The following is a 26,180-nucleotide window of genomic DNA, read 5'->3' as shown; positions in this document are numbered from 1 at the left end:
TTTCTGTGCTTACAATGCGTGAGTTTGCTAAGTAGTGTAGTGCCATTGTAGAACATTCAACTTCTCAAGTTCGTAATTATATATTTGTCGAAGAAAATGTATACTCAATATGAAACATGGGAATGATTAATGTTATGTCGTGTAATACGTGGTTATTGCCTTACAGACGCTTGTGTCTACAAAGGACAAACCTACTACCAGTACCAGGTTTGGCAGGATGGCTGCGACTACAACTGTGAATGCACTGACGCAACAAGGGGCATGTACCAATGCACAGAAAGGTCAGGATTTAAGTTACAACCGATACTTTTTTGTCACATCTATGAATTGCCGCCACACATACTGTTTTAGAATGTGATAATTGACATGGAAATGTTGCGATTTTTATTGGGTGTTTGTTTTAAGAGAAAATTTTCAATGATGTATGCAATGTTTTTTGCACTCGGAGAACTAACATAGATTGTAGAAGTTGAGCCGTATAAATGCTTATCTCATAACTATAACATCAGATGCATTTACCTCCGTTTATAGAATGACATTTTACTTTTAGGTGAGGGGGGAAACAAGGATAGTGCCCCATGTTGCTCGGTATCTTTTTGTAAACGGTTGGCGGGGAGAATTTTTACTATAATCTGTAGAGCACAGAGATGAAATATATTGCTTTGATTTGCCCAATTTTCTCATTCAGCTTTTTCTGCTGGCGGGGTACTTCCGAAGCTGACAGGAGGGGTTCGAATGTTCGTTGTGTACCCCCTGGATCAACCATTGTGTACATCACTTGCACTAAGCACTGTGCATTTACATTGCAGATGTCCACGCTATGCCAGCCTTCCAGCTAACTGCCAACTGGTGCAAGATCCTCAGAATTCCTGCTGTAAAGTTCCTCAGTGTGGAGCAGTTGTTGCACCTACCACCCCAAGGGTACCCACCACCCCCCGGGCACCCACCACAAAGGCAACCAATCCTCCAACTATCAAACCTACGTTTGCCACACAGAAACCAGTAACCGGCAGTCAAAGTAAAACATTGTTTTGTGAATATTAATAAAGCCTTAGCTGTTCCATAGTATTTATGTTTATAATGACTTTCGCCAACGATTTAGGTTAATGCGTTGCTTTGCGGACAAGATAACAATATTTTTCTTCACAAGTGAAAGAAGAGGTGATAACAGTTTTAACTGAATCTGGATGTACGTAAGATTTCATTTAATTTTCACATACATTTTGCCTTGGCGGAGGTCTGTGCTCTCGTTCAACTTTTGCTTGTATTGTATCTTATAGACCATATACGGGGGGGAGGGGGGCACGTAATGGGAATTAAATAATTTGATTATTCTTCAATACTAATGAATTATCTCTTACAATATAAAAGCATAATTCGGTTGCAGCTGGCTGTGTCTACAAGAACAAGATCTACGCTCAAGGTGCAAGGTGGGACGATGGTTGTGATTACCGGTGCGTGTGTGAAGACGGTACTATTGGCAGATACAGGTGTACCCAGAGGTGTGTTATTTTTGTTATCAAGTCACACGATGTAGTCAACTGGCGACATGGGCCTGGTCTAGGTGCTATGTACAGCTTTATAAGGTCCAAATGAGGGAAATGGTTACTTTAATAAATGTTAGCCTGTTGGATGCCATTTCATAGCGATACAAAATGACTTTATTCTATCTCCCGACCGATAAAGAATATGACTGTTGTAATAAAAGAACGCGTAAATCTGATGCCTCTCTAATCGGTACAGAAAGAGCTAATTATGTAAGCACAGTGATATAGTTGCCTTCCAAATGAGTTTACTGTCTATGAAAAATTTATGCGTGTACAGGTGCCCGACGTTCGCCAGCTTAGACCCACGCTGCACCATGATTCAGGATCCAAATGATGCCTGTTGTAAAATGCCTAAATGCGACTTTGGCACAAATACTGGTGGTACTGGAACTGGAACCAATCCTGGAGGCACTGGAACTGGAACCAATCCCGGAGGCACCGGAACTGGAACTGGAACCAATCCTGGAGGAACTGGAACTGGAACCAATCCTGGAGGCACCGGAACTGGAACTAATCCTGGTGGCACTGGAACTGGAACCAATCCTGGCGGCACCGGAACTGGCACCGGAACTGGCACCAATCCTGGAGGCACTGGTACTGGAACCAATCCTGGAGGGACCGGAACTGGAACCAACCCTGGTGGGACAGCAACAGGAACCATTGGAACTGGAATTGTTGGTACTGGTGGAGGTTGGTATCTGTTATATAGTGCAATCTTTTCTATACTTGAAGTTTCGGTAAATTATGCATGCAAAACCGGCGATATGTGCCGTTTAATTATAGGAACGGTAGTAATTACAGCATACGTGTTTCACTGGACACGATGCAGCTTGGAAAAAATAGAGTGCTATCACATATGGTTAAAGTTTATTAATTAAAATCATAACATCAACATCGTTTTAGGTGGGTGCTTGTACAAGACACAAGTGTATGCTCAAGGACAGACATGGCAAGATGGCTGCGACTACAACTGTGTCTGCGAAGACGGAAACATCGGCCGTTATAGATGTACACAAAGGTGAATTAATACATACTAATGACAAAATTAGCATGCTCGTTACGGTTTGGACTATTGATCAACCAATTTTTTCTACAGTAGTTATCTAACACGTGCTAACTCTTTTTTTATTTTACCTGCAGATGCCCTGTCTATGCAAACCTCGACCCACGCTGTAAATTGATCACAGATCCCAATGATAGCTGTTGTAAGAAACCACAGTGTGACTTCAGCACTGGTGGTACTGGCACAAATACTGGTGGTACTGGAACTGGTACTGGAACCAGCACTGGTGGTACTGGTACTGGAACCAACACTGGCGGCACTGGTACTGGAACCAACACTGGCGGCACTGGTACTGGAACCAACACTGGCGGTACTGGTACTGGCACGGGGACCGGCACTGGTAGTGTCGTTATAGGAAACGGAGGTGAATAATGAAAAGAGTATTCACTATTGTGTAAAAGGCTCATACGTACTGTACACTCTGCGTGCACTATTCCCCACATTGTTTATCGTAGTGTTAAGTAATCTATCTGAGACGCCCATGATGCAGTGGTTGCATTTTATTGCCAAGGTTTATTATTGTTTAAAGTTTGTATATGTTTAAAGTTTGTCAAAATTTGAAACACCGGTACGGGCCAACAGTGTTATCAAGGTGACTATAGGCAATTAAGTCGGTTTATCGGTAAATTAGTGCAGTATGTGAGTAACTATAGTGAAACTGAAACCATTAGAACTGGAATTGTTGGTAAAAGCGAGATTGGTATTCATCATATAATTGTAGTTAAGTTCTTCTACGGAGTATGAAACTGCTATCACGCCAAGAGAGAAAAATAAAAAATGCGAGAATGTACATTAAAATAACGAAAAATTATCCTTTTTAGGTGGATGCCTATACAAATCAAGCGTGTACGCTCAAGGTCAAACATGGGATGATGGATGCGATTACAAGTGTGTCTGTGAAGACGGCGTGGCTGGTAGATACAAGTGTACGCAGAGGTGGGTACTTTCGTACAAGGCAGTGGTGTAAAGGGTATGAGCAGGTAGGACACGTGCCCAGGGCGCCCTTGGCCGATTGTAAAATATGGAAATTAATCTTATATTTTGGCGAAGAATCTTAAAAAATTGGGAAAGTTATCTAAAAATTTATAGGGTGCAGCATTCGGTGTTCTGTGCTTTTTTCGTACATAACGCCAATAATTCATCGTAAATTGATATTTGAAATGAATAAAAATAAAAAACTGCCTTATTATCTCTATACTGTTACCACATACTCCGGTAAGAACCATATCAATTTTTTATCAAGCTGGGAAGTATCAAAACCTATCATTACCCACAAATAAAAGTGAAATTGTTTGTCCCGCCCCTCAGGTGCGCAAGTTACGCTAACCTGGACCCACGCTGTAAATTGGTCACGGACCCTGCTGATAGCTGCTGTAAGAAACCTCAGTGTGACTTCAGCACGGGTGGCACTGGCACAAATACGGGCGGTACTGGCACCGGAACCAACACTGGTGGCACCGGAACCAACACTGGCACTGGAACTGGGACAGGAAGCACTGGAACAATTACCGGCACAACAGGTAATACTTTCTACACAACGCAATATTTATACTAATATGAAAAACCAAGAACATCTAATTCTCATTTAAATAAGTCACGCATGCACCAATAAACGCAAAATTTTAAGTGACGAAATTTTGATTGGAGATCCGCTAAAAATGCCAATCTTCTGTATGGGTCCATCCCTTTAAATGGATATAAAAGGGCAACAGGGGTGGTTCTTTAACGTGTTACATGTAAACACTGGTATTTTTCCAGTGAAACTGTGACTAATAGTGACTAATATATTATAACCGCATGCATATATAGGTTATTATTATTATTTAAAATGTATTATTATTATTATTATTATTTTTATTTTTCCAGGTGGCTGTGTATACAAAGGAGTAACTTACCAACAAGGTCAGCAGTGGGACGACGGCTGCACGTACAAGTGCACGTGCGTGAACGGAGTTAACGGCCTCTATCAATGCAATGAAAGGTATGACGCTGATGCATTGGTTGCGGAGGCTATAGTTGGTTTATGAGTGCAGAAAAAAAAACATATAAAGTGTGAGGTGTCTGTTTTGTTTGTTCTCTGCTAAGTACGTATAGTAAGAAATTTGAAACGCGTTACCTGCATGCTTTCATTCTTTAGCAAGTTGTCTGGAGGGGGGATGAACTCTTACTTACATGTACACCGTAATGACAATTCTGCATTATAATATGTATGTCGTTTCAGATGTGTAACATACTCTAACGTCCCAGCGTCCTGCAAATTGGTCCCCGATCCTGCTGACGCTTGCTGCAAGAAGCCAGACTGCTCAGGGGCAGGCACTGGAACTGGCACAGGAACTGGTACCGGAAGCGGGACTGTCGTAATTCCTGGAAATGGTAACGGAAGCGGAACAGGAACAGGAACTGGAACTGGAACCGGGACTGGCACCGGAAGTGGCACTGTTGTTATTCCAGGGAATGGAAATGGAGGGGCAATAAGCGGGTCCGGTAGGTTGAGATAAAAAATTCACAACTGTAATTTTTTTTTTATTATTCTTTGTCAAACGGGTTCAATTTTTTTCTCGCTAAATGTATTATACGGTATATTTACAGATGCCAGGAGCAGAATGTTAAAATGCATGGTCAATTTCTTAACACTTCGTCCCAAAAATGCAAATGGAATGTATGTGTTTCAGTTGTTTCAGCTTACTTTTTTATACAAAAATTCAACATCCAAAATAATTTGCTAGTTTAATTTTGGTGAGAGTCTGACCTACAGGTAGAACTACATCTTTAATGTATTATTTCAGCAAACGTATGCATATACACTGACGGGAAAACCTACACCCAAGGGCAACAGTGGAGAGATGGTTGTAAATACAGCTGCACCTGCACAGATGGTGTCTCTGGACGCTACACCTGTAACGCTTTGTATGTATTGAAACCCAAATTAACATTATTTCATTATTTTATGACTTTACCTATCAACCGTTCGATATTTAAAATACGTGTCTCACAAAAAGAATTTAAAGACGTATGGCTAAAATGCCTATTGTTTTTCGTCTCAAATGACCTTGTGTATCACAAATCCAATAGCGGGCCCTAGGTGAGGGTCTTGGGCCACGTGCCCCCCCCCCCCCCCCCCCCCCGCCCCACCGTCCTTAGCCTTAGAGGTACATGCAAAGTTAGACAAAACCAAGCAATTTACCATCTTTGTACCCTACATATAACAGTAATCTTGTCTTCGTATGCCAGATAATGAGAAAATCCCCACCCTTTAGCAAAATTCCATATACTCCAGTGCAAACTATCATAGATGCTTGACTTCATCGCCTCCGCCAACGTAACCCTTCCGTCCGTCCATAATCCCTTCCGACAAATGTTCCCTCTGCCCCCCCCCCTCCTCCCTTCCCTTCCTCAAAGAATGAAATGATACAGTTCATAATCTGGTTTTGTTTTCGTCCTATAGATGTCCGACCTGGCAGTTGCCGGCCGCCTGCCGTCTCGATCCCGCTCCTGCCGGAAAGTGCTGCCAGAGACCCAACTGCCCAGCGGGTTACACACTGACGTATCCGGCGGGTCTCACAGAGGCCACTCTTCCTTAGGAAGGAGCACTACACACATGGATTCTTCATAGTGAATCTAGCATTCTAAAAAAATCAGTGTTTAGACACAGATGACTTATAAGTTTTGAAATAGATATTATATCTGGAGTATTTGTTATGGAAAATAGAAGCTTGCCGCACATTCGGTTCATGATTGGAAAACAACTTATATATCTTAGTGCTAGCCTATATGACTGTGTAATGATTCATTACCAGAACTGCATTTGCAGCTTGACTGGCCTTTTGATTCTAGATGAAAGTATTAGACGGGTCATTTGTTGTTTCTTTTTCAATAAAATATGTAGTGCATTCTTGCATGTTTTACTTACATCATTCAGTTACAAGAGTTGTGCATTTTGATTTAAAAAATTATTGATGGAATTGGGCCTTGACACTAACCTTTGAAAAGTGGTAATGCGAACATGAATTCCTAGGATAACAATCAGGTTTGTGGAGTTAAACATTCGAGTCACGAAGACCACACACGATTAAATCTTTGGATTAAATCCTCTTACTTTTATCGTGGCCATAAAACGATAGAACTATTTACAGTCAGAGGAAATAGATTCAGACTCATGACAAACTCATTCTGTGTTTGTTTATTATATCAATATAAGCGTCATACAAAAAAAAATCGGCGCCAAATATTCTGAATAGCTTCTTCGCAATTAAAAAAACATTACAGGCATATATCTTTAGAAGATACCTGTATACACACAAAATAACAACGTAAATTCAAAAATTCTTTTGAAAACAGAAACCCGATGTGAATTCTTCATCAGAATAAACGTTTGTCCCACGCTATAAAACTATGTTCATCTTTTCGACGTCTCTCAAAAACATTGACACTTTCACATAGCACTTTGCATCGTACATGATGACGACGTTATCCAAAGTCAAAAAGCAACGGACTGTGATTTCTAGCAGACCACTATACCTGTTACACAGCCTCTGTCTGTCGCTTTTTAGGAGTAAAGCAAGAGACCTAAATATGGGGGACCTACATGAAAGGGAGACCGCGTAATCCTTTAATGGTCTCTCAGTGACATTCATTGTTGCATCTCTGGATGAACGCATGCTTGGTCTCAGAACGTGTCAGGCGTTTTCCCTATGTCTATCAACATGTGCGTGAACAGGGGCTTTAATCTTATTCCAAGCACTGAGTAGTTAACGTTACTCAGACCGTCCCAGGGCTGTCGCTGCATGCCTTTATCAAGGATTTCAAATCTAGAATAAACATATGATAATTCGTGAAGTTCAGTATGACTTTTACATCTGCGCAGCTTAAGTTAATTGAATGGGGAATTTCAGATGTATGCCCAAAACCTATGATACGAATTGCAAATAGAAAGGTGCCAAAAAAATCCAGGCCATTAATTTATAAAAAATATATGAACAAATTATAAACAAAGAACATGTATTTTAATGGTTGTTAAAAATGTAGCCATTTTAGTGTGTATTTGTAAGTCAGTATTATGTACCTAAACAATTGTAAGACGCACGGATTTAATGGAAAGCATCTTGTCAGAATGTATTATTATTATTGCATGAGTTACCATTGTTTGTTTAAATTTTTTTAAAACGTTCACTAAGCCCACTGATAATTGTTAAAATCGGAAATGTTGTACAGTGGCAGTCACACCTCTTTATTTCTCATGACAAATCTTAAGTTGAGCCCCAATTTCTAAGTATTAATATACCATGTCCACACTTACCTTCTCGTGTTTTTCCTGCGATGTTTATGCACTAACATAGTATAACGGCCAGTGTTGAGAGATGGGCGGGAAAGCGTTAAACCGGCCTTTTTTATTCTGAAATTGAAAGAAATATGTGAGTCAAAAAAGCTCGTATAGAAACACGAATAATTTTCACGAATGCGAGAGAGAGAGCGAGGGAGCAGGAAAGATAGAGAGAGAGTTTCTCTAATTCCTATATGTAAAAATAAAGGTTTAAAGTTTGTGGGGGGGGGGCATTCAGAAAAGATAGCGAAAGGGGTTAGATCATACTGCTTTCTGCACTTATGACTGATATGATTGAAAAAGTGTAGAGACTAACCGCCACCCCACCCATCAAATCGGCTACTACACATGATTTTAGGATAAAAAGAGTTCAGAAGTTGGTCACCTATAACCCATATCATCATCTTCTGCTCCCCAGCCCCAGTAAGCGTTGGAATAACCATTGACAGCCTGGAAGTCCTGGGGAGTAAACATCAATACACCGCCCACTAAGCGACCGTAAAGAAGACTGAAATAGAGAAAAACAACATTGAAATTGCATATTATGAGACAACAACTTCATTTACTATTCTCGTAATGCCAGCTTTAGATTTAAATCTATGATATAACTATGCAATACATACATTTTATCGTCTTTAAATAGAATAAAATATTTTGTTAGAAGGAAATTTTTGATTTGTCGGAGCATGCTTTCAAACGAAAAAACGATGAACATTGCACCATATAGTGGTGCGCTAGAATGCAATAGGAATGCAAATGTAAAGAGAAAAATTATGTTTTTTATCTATTTTCTCAAATATGTTACAATGGTATGAAGGTCTGATACGCACATTGTACAGTATGTCATGTCTGTAAGTCTTGCAAAAATATATGTACAAGCAGAACCAAATCAATTTACAGCCCTTGTCTAAAAAACATTTATAAGACAGAAGAACATACAGCGTTGCTGTAATCTTACTGGTAGCCTAATTCATCCACAGCTGGTGCCAAGTGTCTTGGCCCTTTGGCGCATGCGTAGGAATTGTTGTTAAGTTCCGGAATGAGATCTACGTCGTGGAATATAATACAATCCGTGGGGAAATGCTGTCTTGTTTCTAAAAAGGCTGCGTTCATTAACATCGCCTTGTTGTACACTCCAATTCCAATCTGAAACATGAAGCACATTACAAAAATGGGTCGCATGCCCATTATTGTAATGCACCAGCAGACTCATTATAAGAAATATCACAATTAATGGATAAAAAGATCATATATTTATTCCTCGGAACAAGGAACTATATGATTTCATGTTGACGTCAAGGGAAGGTATCCTGGGTTTCAAAGGAAAATAACCTGATAAGACTGGAAACTGTTGTCTCTAGGATCACGACATAATCTTATTATTATGTTTTCTTAAACTCAGGGTGGGGGAAAGGGCACAATTGCTGACTTGTTATTGAGCATTAACTATCTATATCATATCTGAAAATTCAAAAATATTATCTAGTAAGTCGAATATCTATCTTAAGGGAAGTATTTGGGGGAAACATTTTAAAATTGTTAATCAGAGATGCAAAATTATTTTAATTTTCATATGATCAGAAATGCTGCCTTCACAACTACTGGGTCAGTATATATGTCTGTAAGGTACATGTATACTGGTACCTGTTCAACAACTAAAATCCTATACTTTAAAAGTTGCCTCTGTAGAAAAGGATGCATAAAATTTAAAAACACCGCCAGGTGGCCCCATCTATCCCTGAATGGCACTACTATGGTGACGCTATTTCTCGCGAGGCAGTTACGTGGGTTCCATTTTCCACCTGGACCGATGCCTTGCAGCTTCTGAGAGACTTCTTGGAGGCTTATAGTAAAATTCTTCGTAACTCCAGTGTTTCCAACTGAAAACGATGAATTGTCTTTTTTAATTAAATTTCTACCTCAAATATTGACCTTAGTTTCAGGTCGTATACACGGGCCAGGTTCTTCATTTTAGCCCAGGTGCACAGACCAAAAATATTAATCACGAAGACGCTGAGCCGCCTATTCAGGGCAATTCTAAACCAAATTAGGAGAAAAACTATAGATCTTCTACCTGTGCCTATAAACTGCTTGATTCTGTCATTTTCTGATTGTTTAATCCATATGAGAATATCTCTCGCGGTTAAGCATACGATTACGTACATGTATTCTGCAGTCTAGACTTCAAACATAGTACCGTGCGCACATTAATCGCCCAAACCTTATTTTATACAACAGGTGTAATCCATGCATTAACCGACCGAAGTATTCAAATACGTGTCACACATGTGGAAACGCTTTCTAGTCGCCCATATGTCGCATTTTGATTATATATTTTTATCAGACTAAGACTTAACTGCAACTGCCATTATGATCAATGTCAAAATGTCTATGTTCGCAATTATCATAAGAATATTTCAACATTTGGACTCTAAGACATTCCTACCTCTCTACAAATCACTAGTACGTACTCACCTGAATTATGCTAGCTCAGCGTGGGCACCACACAAGAGCAAATTCATTGATCAAATTGAGGGAGTGCAGCGTAGGGCTACAAAACAGCTACCGGGTATGAATAACCTTAGTTACCCAGAAAGGTTACGTAAACTTAGCTACCAGAGTTACCAACACTTAGCTATAGGAGGGTGAGAGGGGGCATGATTGAGATGTACAAACTAGTCACTAGGATATACGACAAATCAACTAGAGACTTTATTAAATTATAGTCAAGTCAATCACATAGGTCTGGTAATAGAGGAAATTGTTTCAAGCTATTCCCTCAAAGAGCCAAATTAGATTTGAGAAAATACAGCCTTACTGTGCGTACAACACTTATATTGAATAGCCTACCCGATCAAGCTGTCAGGGCAAAAAGCCTCAACTCTTTTAAGAACAGATTAGACAAGCGGTGGGATGACCAGGAACTCAAATATGACAATTATAGGTCCGAAATTAACATCATCGGAAGTCACAAGTTAGTTTTGGAGGAAGAGTCCGATAAAGAGGATCCAGTAGGAACCTGAATCGGAAATCAACGCTAATCTAATCTAATCTAATCTAAAAAAAATCCTAGTGGGGTGAAATATTAGCGAACTTTGAAGTGAGACTTAGAGTATTGTTTAAACACACACACACACACACACAAACACACACGCTCGTACAGACACACAAAATAAATTACATAAAGGAAAGGACGAACGAAAGTAAACAAAATTTATTTAGCCATCTCTTTACCTTTTTTCAATTCTATCCCTTTTTATTCTAGTCACGTGATCATTCCAAATATGGACCAAAATGAAAATAAGTATATATATATATATATATATGAGAGAGAGAGAGAGATAATAAAAACATGTTACACTTACCAGACCGACTTACGTCTTTATCACACAGACGTAATATCTTTTTAGACACATTACGATCACCTGTAGCAGCTAAACCATTGTCCACTTTTATTTTACGTTGACCTTCTCCAATGGTTTTAACTGAGTCACTTATCCTCAACGAGCTCTCTGACGATCGTAAAATCAAAACAAATCCAGTCTGAAGCAAAACAATCAGGATAGAAATCTTCACGACCAGCCTTGGTTTCCCAGCTCTTCTGGCCATTAGCGGGTTTCCCGGTCAGTAATACGCTGATAATTCAGGGACAATCGCTCTAGTTTTAAAAGGAATGGCCCTGTTAGTGTGAGATCACGAATGAAATGATACCATCAAGACTGTCCAGGATCATGACTGTCACCAACAGTTGCTGTGAGCCACTCGATCCGAAACTCAAAATCTGCGTTTGCGGACTTGTTAGGTACTTGGATCATAAGTGAATAGATACTAGCATTTACTTCCTTGGCGGGTATGAGTCCTTTTTGTTCTCGAAATTTTATCTCACAATCTGCGTACTTATTTGTTACTGATCAAAGATCGGATGGGCCTGTGAAAAAACAATGATCCAAGGCACAGTTCAAAGTGCTGAAAGTGTGAGGCACAGCTGTTTCAGTTTTGGACCTTACATGCGACAGATTCACTACTGTAGTAGTAGGTACCTTCGGGTATTACCACTGTACACTGTCCTGTAGGTAAGCCTCATTCAATTCTGTGTTTTAAACCTTCCATCGAGATTATACATACCCATGTCCTAGCATAACTTCGTTTCCTCCGTTGCTCTTTGTATTATATAATCGGCAATTGAAGTTCTTTTTGTATCGACTCAATTTTTAGTCTTTTTATTCCAGCTATACAATAACCACTCCCGCATATAAACGCCCTGTTTGTTAGTAATGGGACACCTGACCTCGAAACTTTTTCACAGGTAGGTCTTTATTACGTCAATACTGCGCAACTTCAAAGGACGAGATTTGAGACTACAGGCACAGAACCAGACAAACCCGACAAACGACACTAAGGCAGACAAATGACACTACTGACAGACAACTGGATGGCCATGGAGGCAGCCGGAGAGAGAGAGAGAGTGCATTGATGAGCATTGATATTCGTCAGGTGACATAGTGACATCAACTACGAGCACAAGATTATTTGCCCACCCATAAACTTTGTATCCTGAACACTATTCCTGGAAGAAATGTAGAATCAAAATAGAGTAAAATCAAACCCCCACCTTACAAGTAACATAATACTTCGATCCTTAAGGACAAACAAACAAACTTTATTGACATCTCTCAGCACAATAACGAAGCTACTTAATTCTGAAAATGATTTTAAACGCCATTGAGGAACTTGCTGGAAATAATTCTTCTAGTGATGAAAAAGCTTGAAAGCAGAAAGCCCTATATTTGAATATGTATTCTCCTATAGATATTACGTTTTGAACAACCTTAGGTATCATGGTCTAAATTAATAAAAAAAAAAAGAGGTTTTCTACAACGTATAATATATATGAATTTAGAAATTGTCTTTGCGCCTTGAGGAACAAGTTATGAAATACTGACTTTGGATGAGGTCATCTCTTTAATTGGTTGAACGCGTGAACCAGACTGATCCGAAGCTGGGACGAAGGGGGTTTTCACCGTATTTTAGGTCATTCGGCTTAAGACTACAATACAATGAAAAGGTAGGAGTGCCAGTAGCGAATAAAAACGCGACAAGGTACGAATAAACAAAGCATACATTCACGTACACTGTCTACATTCAGTGTTTGTTTTCTTATCTTCTTATTTCTTACTTGAAGATTGGCGGGATAATGAATAAAATTATACAATGCATGATATGGGCTCAAAAATAAAAGAAGAAAAAACGTAACTAATTTCAAAGTTAAATAACTTCACAGTCATCCGAAATTTCATTGCAATACCTTCAAATCGTTGAAGTTATTGTTCTTTTTGAGCTACCTGTTATAAACAAAAAGACCAAAAGTTCAGCATATTCTTAATATGATTATTATGAAAAAAGTAAACAAAAAGAATGCTTTTAAGCATATATAGGCACCCAATATTCTGTATAGCTTCTGCGTAATTAAAAAAAATTACAGGCATTATAGTTTTATCTTTAGAAGATACATATACCTGTATATACACATAAAAAAACGTAATTCAAAAATTCTTTTGAAAACAGAAATTGGATGTGAATTTTTCATCAGAATAAACGCTTGTCCCGCGCTAAAAAAAACTATGTTCATCTTTTCGACGTCCCTCACAAACATTGCCACTTTCACACACCGCCTTGAATCGTACATCGTAACAACGTTATCCAAAGTCACGAAGCAAAAAGTAACGCTAAATCACAAATGTCTCTGTGTCTACGCCGTAAAAAAACTATTATTCACATCATTTTTTTAATTGCTCATTGAAGCAATAAATATGCCAAATTAATAAAGCACCACTGGCTTTAAGACAGATGTAACAGGAATGGTAGTCCTAGGAATGCAGTCCGGGGTCCCATATAATTAGAACAGGTTAAGGTAAGTCGGAGTATTGGGGTTAGTATATGAGAAGAATGTCACCGGAACAAAGCCATGGGAAGCAGACTATGGTTCTTAGCAGATTACCATTCCTGGTACAAGACCTCTGTCTGTCGCTCTTTTAGTAGTTAAGCAATATATGCGCGTATATGTATTGTTGCATCCCTAGATGAACGCGTGTTTGGTATCAGTACGTGTCAGGCGTTTTCCCTATGTCTATCAACATGTGCGTGAACAGGGGCTTTAATCTGATGTCAAGCACTGAGTAGTTAACGTTACTCAGACCGTCCCAGGGCTGTCGCTCCATGCCTTTATTGAGGATTTCAACTCTGGAAAATACATATGAGAATTCGTGAAGATCAGTATAACTTTTACATCTGCACAGCTGAAGTAAATTGAAGGAGCATTTTAGATATTTGCCAAAAACCTAAGATAACATTTGCGAAAAGCATATATTTTTAATCACCTTTAATGTACATGATGAAAGTGAACATTAAAAAAATCAGGTCATTAATTAAAAATATTATAAACATATTAAAAATAAAGCATGGTTGTTTAAAATTTAGCCATTCTAATGTATATTTTAACGCCAGTATTATTTTAATCTAAACAGCTTGGTAAGTCGCAAGGAGATTTTATGGCAATTGCCTTGTAAGAATGTATTATTGTTACATGAGTTATCATTACTTTTTGTTTAAAATCTGATTTTAAAAAAACTGTCACTAAACCCGCTGATGATTGTAAAAATCAAAAAAGTTGTACAGTGGCAGTCACACCTCTATATTTCTCTTGACAAATCTTAAGTTGAGCCCCCGAATTTATAAGTTTTAATATATCATGTCTAATTCTACATTTACCTTCTTTCGTTTTTCCTGCGCTGTTTATGCACTAACATAGTATAACGGCCGGTATTGAGAGATGGGCGGGAAATCCTTAAACCGGCCTTGTTTATTCTGAAATTGTAACAGAAATGTAAGTCAATGAAAAACAAACGCGAGAGAGAGAGAGAGAGAGAGAGAGAGAGAGATTCTCCAACTCCTACATGTAAGAGTAACAGTTTGCAGGAAGCGAGTTTATGTGTGTGTTGTGTGTGTGGGGGGGGGGGGGAAGAGATGACCATTCAGAAAAAATAGCGAGGGGGGGTTAGCTCATAATGCTTTGTGTGCTATGACTGATATGATTGAAAAAGAAAAAGGTCAACCACCACCCCACCCAAATGTCGCCCTACACATGACTTTAGGATAAAAAGGGTTCAGACGCTGGTTACCTATAACCCATATCATCATCCTCCGCTCCCCAGCCCCAGTAGGCGTTGGAATAACCATTGACAGCCTGGAAGTCCTGGGGAGTAAACATCAATACGCCGCCCACAAGGGGACCGTAAGGAAGACTGAAATAGAGAAGAAAACAATCTTGGCACACTGAAACTGTACAGTATGAGACAACTTCGTTTACTCTTTTCGCAATGCCGGTATCAGATACTGGGTATACAAATTTGATTTTACTATGCAATGCATATACTAACAAAAAAAAAAGAAGAAACGCAAGTTCTGATATGTCTATGGTTTTATGCTTTTGAGAGTCACCTTTCCCCATTCTTCCACCAGTGCAGCTTTTAACTCTATGACGGTGGTAGGCTGTGGCTGGTGGTTATGAAATCGTCTGCCCATTTTATCACAGGCATGGAACACAGACATGTCTGGTCTAAAAAGAAGAGACTGGGTCCGCTACTGCTGCAGGTATGCCTGTGTTATCCTGGCGTTATGGGTACGGGTGGTGACAGTTCAGTCCAGTGCTCTTGGCGGTTTCCCAGTGTCCACTAGCATTGATTGTGAATTATGCTAGACTTTTGTCCCAGTTTGTGTTTAGATGAGATGTCTGAAATTCTAAAGCTACCCACTGTCAGGAATCACTCAAGTACTCACTATGGGTATACTCTACTGCAGGATTGAGATTGTGTTCTGTCACTGAATGCAGTGAATGACCATTGGGCATTTTGAAGCAGTGTGATTGAAACAAAAACTTGCGTTTTTATTTATTTTTTTTTTTTATTTTATTTTATTTTACTTTTTTTTTTTTTTTTTTTTTTTTTTTTTTTTTTTTTTTTTTTTTTTTTGCTAAATCACGAAGTAAAAAGTAACGCTAAATCACAAGTGTCTCTGTGTCTACGCCGAAAAAAACTATTATTCACATCCTTTTTTAAAATTGCTCATTAAAACAATAAATATGCCAAATTAATAAAGCACCGCTGGCTTTAAGACAGATGTAACAGGAATGGTAGTCCTATGAATAAAGTCCGTATAATTAGAACAGGTTAAGGTAAGTCGGAGTATTGGGGTTAGTATATGAGAAGAATGTCACCGGAACAAAGACATGGGAAGCAGACTATGATTCCTAGTAGATTACCATTCCTGGTACAAGACTTCTGTCTGTCGCTCTTTTCAGTAGTAAAGCAATATATGCTGGTATATGTATTGTTGCATCCCTAGATGAACGCGTGCTTGGTATCAGTACGTGTCAGGCGTTTTCCCTATGTCTATCAACATGTGCGTGAACAAGGGATTTAATCTGATGTCAAGCACTGAGTAGTTAACGTTACTCAGACCGTCCCAGGGCTGTCGCTCCATGCCTTTCTGAAGAATTTCAACTCTGGAATTACATATGAGAGTTCAGCATAACTTTTACATCTGTACAACTGAAGTTTATTGAAGGGGCATTTTAGATAAACATGTATGCCCAAACCCTAAGATAACATTTGCCAAAAGCATAAATTTTAATCGGCTTTAATGCTCATGACGAAAATGAACATTTAAAAAATTTAGGCCATTTATTTAAAATATTAAAAAGATATCATAAACAAAGCATGGTTGTTTAAAATTTAGCCATTTCTAGTGTATAATTTAAAATCTTAACACTTTTGTAAGTCGCACGGAGATTTTATGGAAATCACCTTGTAAGAATGTATTATCATTATTTTTTGTTTAAAACATGATTTAAAAAAACTTTGTTGTACAGTGGCAGTCACACCTTTATATTTCTCTTGACAAATCTTAAGTTGAGCCCCCGCATTGATAAGTATAAATATATCATGTCTAAGTCTACATTTACCTTCTTTCGTTTTTCCTGCGCTGTGTATGCACTAACATAGTATAACGGCCGGTATTGAGGGATGGGCGCGAAATCCTTAAACCGGCCTTTTTTATTCTGAAATTGAAACAGATATGTAAGTCAATGAAGGTCGCCGAAGAGACAAGAACAATATGCACGGACGCGCGCGCGCGAAAGAGAGAGAGAGAGAGAGAGGTGGGGGGAGAGAGATGGAGAGAGAGAGAGAGAGATTCTCCAACTCCTGCATGTAAGAGTAACAGTTTGTAGGAAGCGGGTTTGTGTATGTGTGGGTTTGTGGAGGGGGGGGGGAGAAATGACCATTCAGAAAAAAAAATAGCGAGGGGGGCTTAGCTCATAATGCTTCCTGCGCTTATGACTGATATGATTGAAAAAAAAGAAAAAGGTCAAGTACCACCCCACCCAAAATGTCGCCCTGTGGCTTCTACACATACGACTTTAGGAAAAAGAGGGTTCAGACGCTGGTTACCTATAACCCATATCATCATCTTCTGCTCCCCAGCCCCAGTAAGCGTTGGAATAACCATTGACAGCCTGGAAGTCCTGGGGAGTGAACATCAGTACACCGCCCACAAGGGGACCGTAAGGAAGACTGAAATAGAGAAGAAAACAATCTTAGCACACTGAAACTGCATGGTATGAGACAACAACTTCATTGACTCTTTTCGCAAGGCCGGTATCAGATATATAAATTTGATTTTACTTTGCAGTGCATATACTAACAAAAAAAAGGAAACGCAAGTTTTGATATGTATATGGTTTTATGCTTTTGTGAGTCATCTTTCTCCATTCTTCCACCAGTGCAGCTCTTAACTCTATGAGGGTGGTAGGCTGTGGCTGGTGGTTGTGAAGTCGGTTGTCCAAATCATCCCAGTCACGGGAGACGTGTCTGGTCTAAGAAAAAAGAGACTGTATCTGCTACTGCTGCAGGTATGCCTGTGCTATCCTGGCGTTATGGGGACGGGTGATGTCCCGATGGAGCAAGCCTAGGGTTGGATGTTAGTGTACGAATGGCACAATCACCACGAGTTCTGTGTTATAATCACCTTAAAATCACCACGAGTTCTGTCTTACGCCTGCCCAAACCATGACACTGTGCCAGTGTCAATGATCAATGGCACAGCCCCTGTCCAGATCAGACAGCCGTGGCATGGTGACAGCATGGAATTCAGTCTCCTAAACTTGGTTTTTTCCCCAGTGTCCACTGCGAAAAATAGAACTAAAAGCATTTTACAATATATATGTATACGGTGTTTCTTCAATCTTACTTGTAATCCAATACGTCCACAGCTGGTGCCAAGTGTCTTGGCTCTCTGGCGCATGCGTAGGAATTATTGTTAAGTTCCGGAATGAGATCTACGTCGTGGAATATAACACAATCCGTGGGGAAATGCTGTCTTGTTTCTAAAAAGGCTGCGTTCATTAACATCCCTTTGTTGTACACCCCGATTCCAATCTGAAACATAAGGCACATTACAATGAAAAGATGCATGGCTTCACTCACCAGCAGGCCCATTATCAGAAATAGCACAATTAATGGATAAAAAGATCACATATTTATTCCTCGGAACAAGGAACTGTATGATTTCATGTTAACGCCAAGGGAAGGTATCCTGGGTTTCAGAGGAAAATTATTTTAAAACGCTGGAAACTGCCGTCTCTACATGTAGCGTCACGACAGAAGCATAGCGGAGATATGCGTTCCAAGTGCCCTCTGAAACTCACGGTGGGGGCAGCGTTCATTAGCCGACTTGCAACTTAGTATAAGATAAATTATATTTAAGAATCGAATAACATTTCACGCAGTCAAATATCTATCTTAAGGGGCGTATATGAAAAATATTGAAATTGCCAGTTACAAAATCGACATTAACACCAGCTTAGTAAAGTATTCTGAGTACTCAGGCTAAATTTCTATGTGATCACAAATGTTGCCTTCACGACTACTGGGTCAGCAAGTGATGTCACTAAGGTACATGTATACTGGTACCTGCTCAACAACTAATATCCTATAGTGTAAAAGTTGCCTCTGTAAAAAAGGATGCATGAAATTTAAAAACACCGCCAGATGGCCCCATCTATCCCTGAATGGCACGACTATGGTGACGCGATTTCTCGCCAGACAGTCGCGTGGGTTCCATTTTCCACCTGGACCGATGCCTTGCAGCTTCTGAGAGACTTCTTGGAGGCTGATTGTAAAATTCTTCGTAACTCCGGTGTTTCCAACTGAAAACGATGAGTTTGGTTTACAGAAAATTGTCTTTTTTCCTTAAAATTTTACCTGAAATTCTAGCCTCAAATACTCAGGTCTTACAAGCGTCAGTTTCTTCCTTTTTTTAGCCCGAATGCAAAGCCTAATAAAATTGAAGATGAAGACGCTGGCACACATTGGGCCGCAAATTTAGGGTAATCGGTTACTATTTATATACCAGGTCAAGAGAAAAACATTTAGCTCTACTACCTGTGCCTATAAAATACTTGATTTTGTAATTTTCTGTTTGTTTAATTCATATGAGAATATCTCTCGCGGTTAGGTATACGACTACATGTATGTATTCTGTAGTCTAGACTTCAAATATAGTACCGTGCGCACATTAATCGCCCAAACCCTATTTTATACATCAGGTGTAAACTCATTAAGGGACCTAAGTATACAAATGCGTGTCACACATGTGAAAAAGCTTTCTAGTTGCCCGTTTTATGGAATACAGATTGTATTTTTTATCATATTTAGACCCTCTTGCAACTGCTATTATAATCGATGTCAAAAATCCAAGCGGGATAGAATGATGGCTAACTTTGAAATTTAAATCTTAGTCTTGTTTAATCACACACACACACACACACACACACACACATTTAGCTCTTCTTAGCTTTTTTTAAATTTAATCCTTTTTTATTCTAGTCACGTGATCATTCCAAATATCGACCACAATGTAAATAACTGTTTTTATTATTTTGTGGTATCACTATATTTGTCATGTTTTTATACATATGTATATTTATTCATAATTTAAATTTCAAAAAATAATTAATTAATTTCATTTACTACTTATCCCTCTAGTTGTTCCTATCGTACCGGGTATAAGTTTGCATTCTACTCATGGGGTCTAGCGACCATGTCTACCCATGCTATTGACTATTTGGTTATTAAGCGGAGTGTTCATTTTTAATCAAATCCCTATCACTGTTTGCCGCACATGTTCCAGTTACCATAACTGTTTACTACTTTATATAACGATATGAGACCTTTTCACTCCGCCTTTTTGAGGTCCCTGGAAACTCATTCCTCGCCTGTCAGCATTTTTCTTACTCCACTGGCAACGGCAGGGACATGCAGATAAATCTACTGTATATTTATCAATTATGAGGTTAGCTTCCTGCGAACACGCGAAAACTCAAGAATGGCCTCTGTGTGAAACACGTCTTTTTTAAAATTTAAAAAATCATTCATTTTAGTGAAAAAAGACGAATTTGAATGTCAGTTTCTCATACTTAACAAGTTGGTGATAAATGTTATATTATTTTCGTCTATGGCTAATTAAAGATATTTTGTGCTGACATTTCGCGCTAACCGCAATTTTCCTCGAGAAAATGATTTTTTTTTTCTATTCTGCTCATGACTAATGGATCGATCGATCCGTCTTCTCTTCACTTGGAGCGATGTGACCTTAAGTACAGGTAGCGAGCATATCGCGGTTGTACCATTTCAAAGATAACTTGCTTTAAATTTTTGCATTACTTTATCCCGCCGTGTCTTCCTGACAATTCAGGCACTTTAATTTTAGGGATGTTATCATATTTAAGGTTTTGATTGGATAAATAAGTAGCTTTGTAGGATGTGTTTCCAGAAAGTATGACTTTTGGAAATTTTCAAAATGCATTTAATCTAAAGAGAGTTTCGATGCAACTGTTGCAAACTCGGGCGATTTTTGTTTGGATTATTTTTCGCATCATGCAATTTTGGGAATTGTGCTATAAGTATGATAACTTAAAACAGAATTTATTATAACTTACACATATTCCTGAAGTTCATAAATATAAAATGAATAATCATGGGTGGATTTGTCCGCAAACTCTAACGAAATCACAGGTTGGCTCTTCCTAATTCCATTCTGCTGACTCTTGCATACTGGTCAACAATGGTGGTGAAATACTCAGGCCCGTAGCCAGGGGGGGTTCGGTGGGTTCGAAAGAACCGCCCCTTTTGCTGGGAAAAGGTCTACTCTGGGTAAAATTTGATCTAGGTACATGAAATTTTTATGCGAAAAGGTCCACTTTTTCAGAAAAAGAACCCCCCTTTTAAAATTGCTGGCTACGGGCCTGATACTAATACAAACATCACTTGACTTGTCATATCTATTATTGCAGGTATTGTTCGGCCAACCTAAATGAGCTCGACATCCATGTTGTAAAAAAAGGATCAGTTTGCAAATTTTGTACTACACACACTGGACAATAGAAGTGTCACCCCCTAACTCAGAGTAATAAAAGTAGGCAGATCTTGGGTACTTAAAATGCCTGGTCTACTTATAATGTGACTAATAAGTATAAAACCGCTTTACCATGGAATTGTATTGTTGGTCTTGTACATGTACAGCAATTGTTATTCCTGTCTTCCTCCAATATGGCAAGATACAGGCAATTATCTAACGGTTATAGGTACAAGTTAACCTGAAGAGGCGGAATATAAGCAATGTCAGAATATCGATACAATTGAATTGTTCAGTCAGAACCGTGCAGAGGGTCTGGTCTCGGTATAGAAACACTGGATCAAGAGACAATTGCCTCTGATGGGTCGTCCAAGAAAAACTACTGGCCGTGAAGACCGACGACTGATTTTGATGTCCAGGTTGTCAAAGTTCGACACTGCTTGTCAGTTGACAACACAGTGGAACAATTTCACACATAAGAATGTGTCTGTGAACATTGCTAGGCGTCGGTTACATGTTCATAGAGTGTACAGCAGGGTAGCAAGACTGAAACCTCTTATATCGTTACAAAACAGGCAACGTAGAGTGAACTAGGGTCAGCAGGATCTGGAACTGGACAGTCCATGACAATTGGTCCTATATATTTTTTCTGATGAGTGTCGCTTTGGTCTGATCTCTGATGACAGACGGGTACGATGCTGGCGAACTGCTGGTAAAGCATTTGAACCACATGCACTGAATTTTCGAACCCGGAGCAGCATATTCATCATGGTGTGGGGCTGCATCAGCATCCATGGCGTGCGCGAATTGATAGTGGTTGATGGAAACATGAATCACTAGAAATATATCGATGTTTTGGAGTTAGGCTTGCTACCATCTATTACTAACATGTTTGGTGACAGGAATTATCCATTTGTTCACCAGGATGACAATGCCCCTTGTCACAGGCCCGGAGCAGTTGATGATTGGTTTGACCAACAGGACATTCGCAGGGTGATGTGGCCTGCCCAGAGTCCGGATGCAAACATAATAGAAAATGTGTGGAATGATATGTCAAAACTTTTGACAAATGCCCGTCTAACCAGCAGAGAAACTCTGTTATTTTCAGTGTTTCATGCTTGGGCCAGCATAAGCCCTGAACGCATCAGACAATTATATGAATCCTTGCCTCGTAGACTGGCACCTATTATTAGGTCACGTGGCTATGCCACTAAGTACTAATTTTGGACTTGAACTGCATATTTTGGTAGAATGTATATTTTGTTCTCATTTTGTGATTTTTTGTGAAATTTGATGTTAATAAAATGATACCAGGAGCATATCATTCCATAGTCATTTATCTCCCCCATAGTATTGGTTCAGTAGGGGTGACACTTCTATTGTCCAGTGTGTGTAGTAAACTATTTTCTTGGGCATTTCATTTCGTTTGTAGAGTTCCGTTTTTCCACTTTCTTTGCTAATTCTTGGGTTTATTTATTCTGCCAGAGTTGCAACCTGACATGAATGGAAAACAAGTATCATTGCTTTTTAAATGCCCTTTCTCCAGTGCTTTTCTTACCCACAATTCTATCGATTAGTATCATATGCCTAACATGCTACAATGTAAGGCGGTTCTCAGATATTAGGAAGGGGTTGAAGGAACATGTAAACATAAGGGTAAATTGTCATGTCATGTGTTTTGGCTTTGATTCTTAATTTTGGCCCAAGTGAAAATGCTATGTGTGTGTGTGTGTGTGTGAGAGAGAGAGAGAGAGAGAGAGAGAGAGAGCGAATGCAGATACTTTACACTTACCAGACCGACTGACGTCTACATCGCACAGACGTAATATCTTTGCAGAAACATTACGATCACCCGTAGCAGCGAAATCATTTTCCACTGAAACACTTGTCCTCAACGAGCTCTGTATCGATCGTAAAATTAAAACAAATCCAGCCTGAAGTAGAACGATCAGGATAGAAAACTTAACGAGTTGCCTTGGTTTCCCAGCTCTTCTGGCCATTAGTGGGTTTCCCGGTCTAATACAGCGATAATAGCTCTAGTTTTAATTGGAATCACCCTGTTATACATGTAACTGTGATGTCTTGAATGATATAATATCATCAGGATCCTGACTGTCATCAATGGTTGCTGTGGCCTACTTAATCTGAAACTCAAAACCCGCGTCGGTTTTGGTAGGGTGTATCTTGGGGTCGGTTTTTTGCTCTCGAACTTTAGTCTCACAATCTGCGCACTTCCTTGTTCCCGATCAAATATCAAAGATCGAATGGGCCTGCAAAAGCAATGTTACAAGGCACAGTTCAAAGTGCTGCGAGTGTGTGGCATCGATTCAGTTTCAAGTTTAAACGATCCTGTCATAAATTCAACATCTACTTTCGTCAATTCAATTGTCAAACATTTCTCATCTACGGTGTATTAAAACCAATGCTCTCACGATTTTCGTCGATCGTCTAACTATTCTCGTCGATCGTGTAATCTCGTCGATCGTCCAACTAATCTCGTCAATCCTGTAACTATTCTCATCGATCGTCTATTCTCGTCGATCGTCTCATCGATCGATCGCCAGAGGGCGCTGCGGTAGCAACACGTGCTTCTGTCTGCCAATCACGCGGTAATTTTTAACTCGGCCAGCCATGGTCAGAGTTGAAAACAACTAGAAAATAATGTCAATTAAAATTGAAATTGTTGAGAAAATTTTCTTATTTCACTAGCAATCATTTTGTTGTCTGCCATTTTGATAGTCATGTGATGCCAATGTGCTACCGCAGCGCCCTCTGGCGATCGATCGATGAATGATGAAGTGACGTTACAGGATCGACGAGAACAGTTAGACGATCGACGAGAATAGTTTGACGATCGACGAGAATAGTTACACGATCGACGAAAATAGTGACAGCATTGGTTGTAATACACCGTTGACGGGAAATGTTTGACAATTGAATTGATGAAAATGGTTGCTGAATTTATGACAGGGTCGTTTAAACTTGAAACTGAATCGATGGGAAGGCAGTGAATCGACGACATGAATTTTTGCCCTTTTGGCCGCCCATTGGCACAGCTGTTTTTATTTTAAGCCTAACATGCTACTATTGTAGTAGTAGGTACATCCGGGTGCTTACACTGCAGGTAAGGCTTCATTCCACTCTCTGTGTAAAACTTCATTCGAGATTATAGGCCTACATATCCGTGTCCTAGCGAAACGTTTGTCCTCCGGTGCTCTTTGTGGTATATAAGTCGCATCTGAAGTCCTTTTGTATCAGTTCATTTACAAGTTTGATAAAATTCTAGTCTTTTTATTCCAGCTACAGGTATATAGACGTAGCAACTATTACCACATGCTTGTAATATAAGTGACGCTACTGACCTCGAAACTCTTTCACAGGTAGGTGTTTATAAGGTCATTACTGCGCAACTTATAAAGCTCAAAATTGAAACTACAGGCACAGAAGCAGACAAATCCGATAAATGACACTTAGGCAGACAAATGACACTATTGATAGATAACTGGATGACAAATGTAAAGGAATATAAAGCTTGGTGTTTCGCCGGACGTACCGCAAAATGAGAGAAGCAGCCGGAGAGAGAGAGAGAGAGAGAGCATTGATGAGCATTAATATTTGTCACGTGACACAGTGACATCGACTACGAGCACAAGATTATTTGCCCACCCATAAACTTTGTATCCTGAACACTATTCCTGGAAGAGATGTAGAATCAAATTAAAGTAAAGTCAAACCTTATTAGTAGCATAATTATACTTCGATCCTTTAAGACAAACAAAGAAACTTTTTTGGCATCTCTCAGCGCTATAACGCAGCTACTTCATTCTGAAAATAATTGCAGAATGTATAAACGTTCTTGAGGAACTAGCTGGAAATAATCCTTGAAGTGATGAAAAACTAAGCTTGAAAGCGGAGGGCCCTATATTTGAATATGTATTCTCCTGTAGATATCATATTTCGAACAAGAACTAATCAACCTTAAGCTTTATGGTCTAAATTAAAAAAAGGTTTATTACAACGTATGAATGCTTATATAATAAATTTGAGCTAGTGCAGGTGAATGGGTGATTAATTCTAAATGTAAGTCCATTTTTAAATGTAAGATGGCTCCCCTCTTTAATTAGTGGACAGGTGCCGCACCTGGGTACCTCACATTTCACTAGCTCAGATTTAATTAATGTATTGACTTGCAGTAGATGCGGTGAGAACTATATAGGACAAACCGGCGACACTTTCCGACATAGAATGACCGTTCACAGACAACAAATAAGACAACCTATATATATATATATATATATATATATATATATATATATATATATTAAACACACACACACACACGTACATGTATATTGGCACCCTTATATTCTGAATAGCTTCTGGGTAATTAAAAACCATTACAGACATCATAGTTATATTAGGGTAGGGTAAATCTCAAAAAAATTCCATAACAGGTGTTTTCTCAGGCGAAATTTGATGCAGAACACAAATCTGACAATCATTTTTTTCTAAAACAATTTATTATTAAGGCCGATAAAATGACAATTTTCAAAATGGCAGCCAAAACGGCCTACCCAAAGCTTCATTAACAACAATTAAAGGTATTATGGTGTGTAATATGTCTTTTCTTATGTTTTTGGGGTTGTAGAATCTATTTCTGATGTTAATACTGAGATTGATACATTTTACAGTGAGTTCAGTTACCATGTCAGCTGACATTTAACTGTCAATCTAGAGTGAAGAGCCAGAATCTTCGATAATGGGGAAAATGAACAACCTC

At 39.1% G+C, this 26,180-nt stretch overlaps 5 protein-coding genes across 7 annotated transcripts in view; 2 read left to right on the top strand and 3 right to left on the bottom strand.

Annotated features, from left to right (window-relative positions):
• Positions 1-6,500, top strand: part of LOC106176979 (uncharacterized) — a 43,766-nt gene extending 37,266 nt beyond the window's left edge. Inside the window, exons 40-51 of the mRNA XM_013559582.2 lie at positions 167-281; positions 810-1,018; positions 1,388-1,502; positions 1,825-2,237; positions 2,451-2,565; positions 2,688-2,974; positions 3,432-3,546; positions 3,919-4,130; positions 4,477-4,591; positions 4,832-5,094; positions 5,397-5,517; positions 6,056-6,500. Coding sequence (XP_013415036.2) covers positions 167-281; positions 810-1,018; positions 1,388-1,502; positions 1,825-2,237; positions 2,451-2,565; positions 2,688-2,974; positions 3,432-3,546; positions 3,919-4,130; positions 4,477-4,591; positions 4,832-5,094; positions 5,397-5,517; positions 6,056-6,191 — 2,216 coding nt within the window. The 3' untranslated portion in view covers positions 6,192-6,500. The remainder of the gene's footprint in view (positions 1-166; positions 282-809; positions 1,019-1,387; positions 1,503-1,824; positions 2,238-2,450; positions 2,566-2,687; positions 2,975-3,431; positions 3,547-3,918; positions 4,131-4,476; positions 4,592-4,831; positions 5,095-5,396; positions 5,518-6,055) is intronic.
• Positions 6,501-6,772: 272 nt separating this feature from the next.
• On the bottom strand, positions 6,773-12,196 carry LOC106176980 (beta1,4-N-acetylgalactosaminyltransferase A). Of its 2 annotated transcripts, none has more exons than XM_087012160.1 (6): positions 12,056-12,196; positions 9,575-9,810; positions 8,889-9,076; positions 8,316-8,438; positions 7,907-8,002; positions 6,773-7,418 (listed from the first exon to the last, which is right to left on the bottom strand). In XM_087012160.1, the coding sequence occupies exons 1-6, from the start codon at positions 12,057-12,059 to the stop codon at positions 7,277-7,279; spliced, it is 789 nt and encodes a 262-aa protein (XP_086868286.1). In that variant the 5' UTR covers positions 12,060-12,196; the 3' UTR covers positions 6,773-7,276. The 2 variants fall into 2 exon arrangements, with proteins under 2 accessions (XP_086868286.1, XP_013415039.2); XM_013559585.2 differs by having other exon boundaries at positions 11,296-12,192.
• Positions 12,197-13,112: 916 nt separating this feature from the next.
• LOC147762532 (beta-1,4-galactosyltransferase 2-like) lies at positions 13,113-15,862 on the bottom strand. Of its 2 annotated transcripts, XM_087012171.1 has the most exons (4): positions 15,428-15,853; positions 15,109-15,231; positions 14,699-14,794; positions 13,113-14,170 (listed from the first exon to the last, which is right to left on the bottom strand). In XM_087012171.1, exons 2-4 carry the CDS (start codon positions 15,195-15,197, stop codon positions 14,029-14,031), a joined length of 327 nt encoding a protein of 108 aa, XP_086868297.1. In that variant the 5' UTR covers positions 15,198-15,231; positions 15,428-15,853; the 3' UTR covers positions 13,113-14,028. The 2 variants fall into 2 exon arrangements, with proteins under 2 accessions (XP_086868297.1, XP_086868298.1); XM_087012172.1 differs by lacking the exons at positions 13,113-14,170; positions 14,699-14,794 and having other exon boundaries at positions 15,428-15,862.
• A 112-nt stretch (positions 15,863-15,974) lies between these two features.
• On the bottom strand, positions 15,975-25,647 carry LOC106174637 (beta1,4-N-acetylgalactosaminyltransferase A-like). Its single transcript, XM_087012164.1, has 7 exons — positions 24,518-25,647; positions 23,193-23,670; positions 18,958-19,193; positions 18,236-18,423; positions 17,437-17,559; positions 16,950-17,045; positions 15,975-16,490 (listed from the first exon to the last, which is right to left on the bottom strand). Exons 2-7 carry the CDS (start codon positions 23,398-23,400, stop codon positions 16,349-16,351), a joined length of 993 nt encoding a protein of 330 aa, XP_086868290.1. The 5' UTR covers positions 23,401-23,670; positions 24,518-25,647; the 3' UTR covers positions 15,975-16,348.
• Positions 24,179-26,180, top strand: part of LOC106162220 (dihydroorotate dehydrogenase (quinone), mitochondrial) — a 114,980-nt gene continuing 112,978 nt past the window's right edge. Inside the window, exons 1-2 of the mRNA XM_087012157.1 lie at positions 24,179-24,524; positions 24,701-24,780. The gene's annotated coding sequence lies outside the window, so the exon portion shown is untranslated. The remainder of the gene's footprint in view (positions 24,525-24,700; positions 24,781-26,180) is intronic.

Source organism: Lingula anatina, chromosome 4 (genome assembly GCF_051362555.1).
Source record: "Lingula anatina isolate TDL-2025a chromosome 4, LinAna3.0, whole genome shotgun sequence".
NCBI classification, from domain to species: Eukaryota; Metazoa; Brachiopoda; class Lingulata; order Lingulida; family Lingulidae; genus Lingula; species Lingula anatina.
The sequence above is the reverse complement of the archived record's forward strand: the minus strand, read 5'-3'. Positions and strand labels throughout refer to the sequence as shown.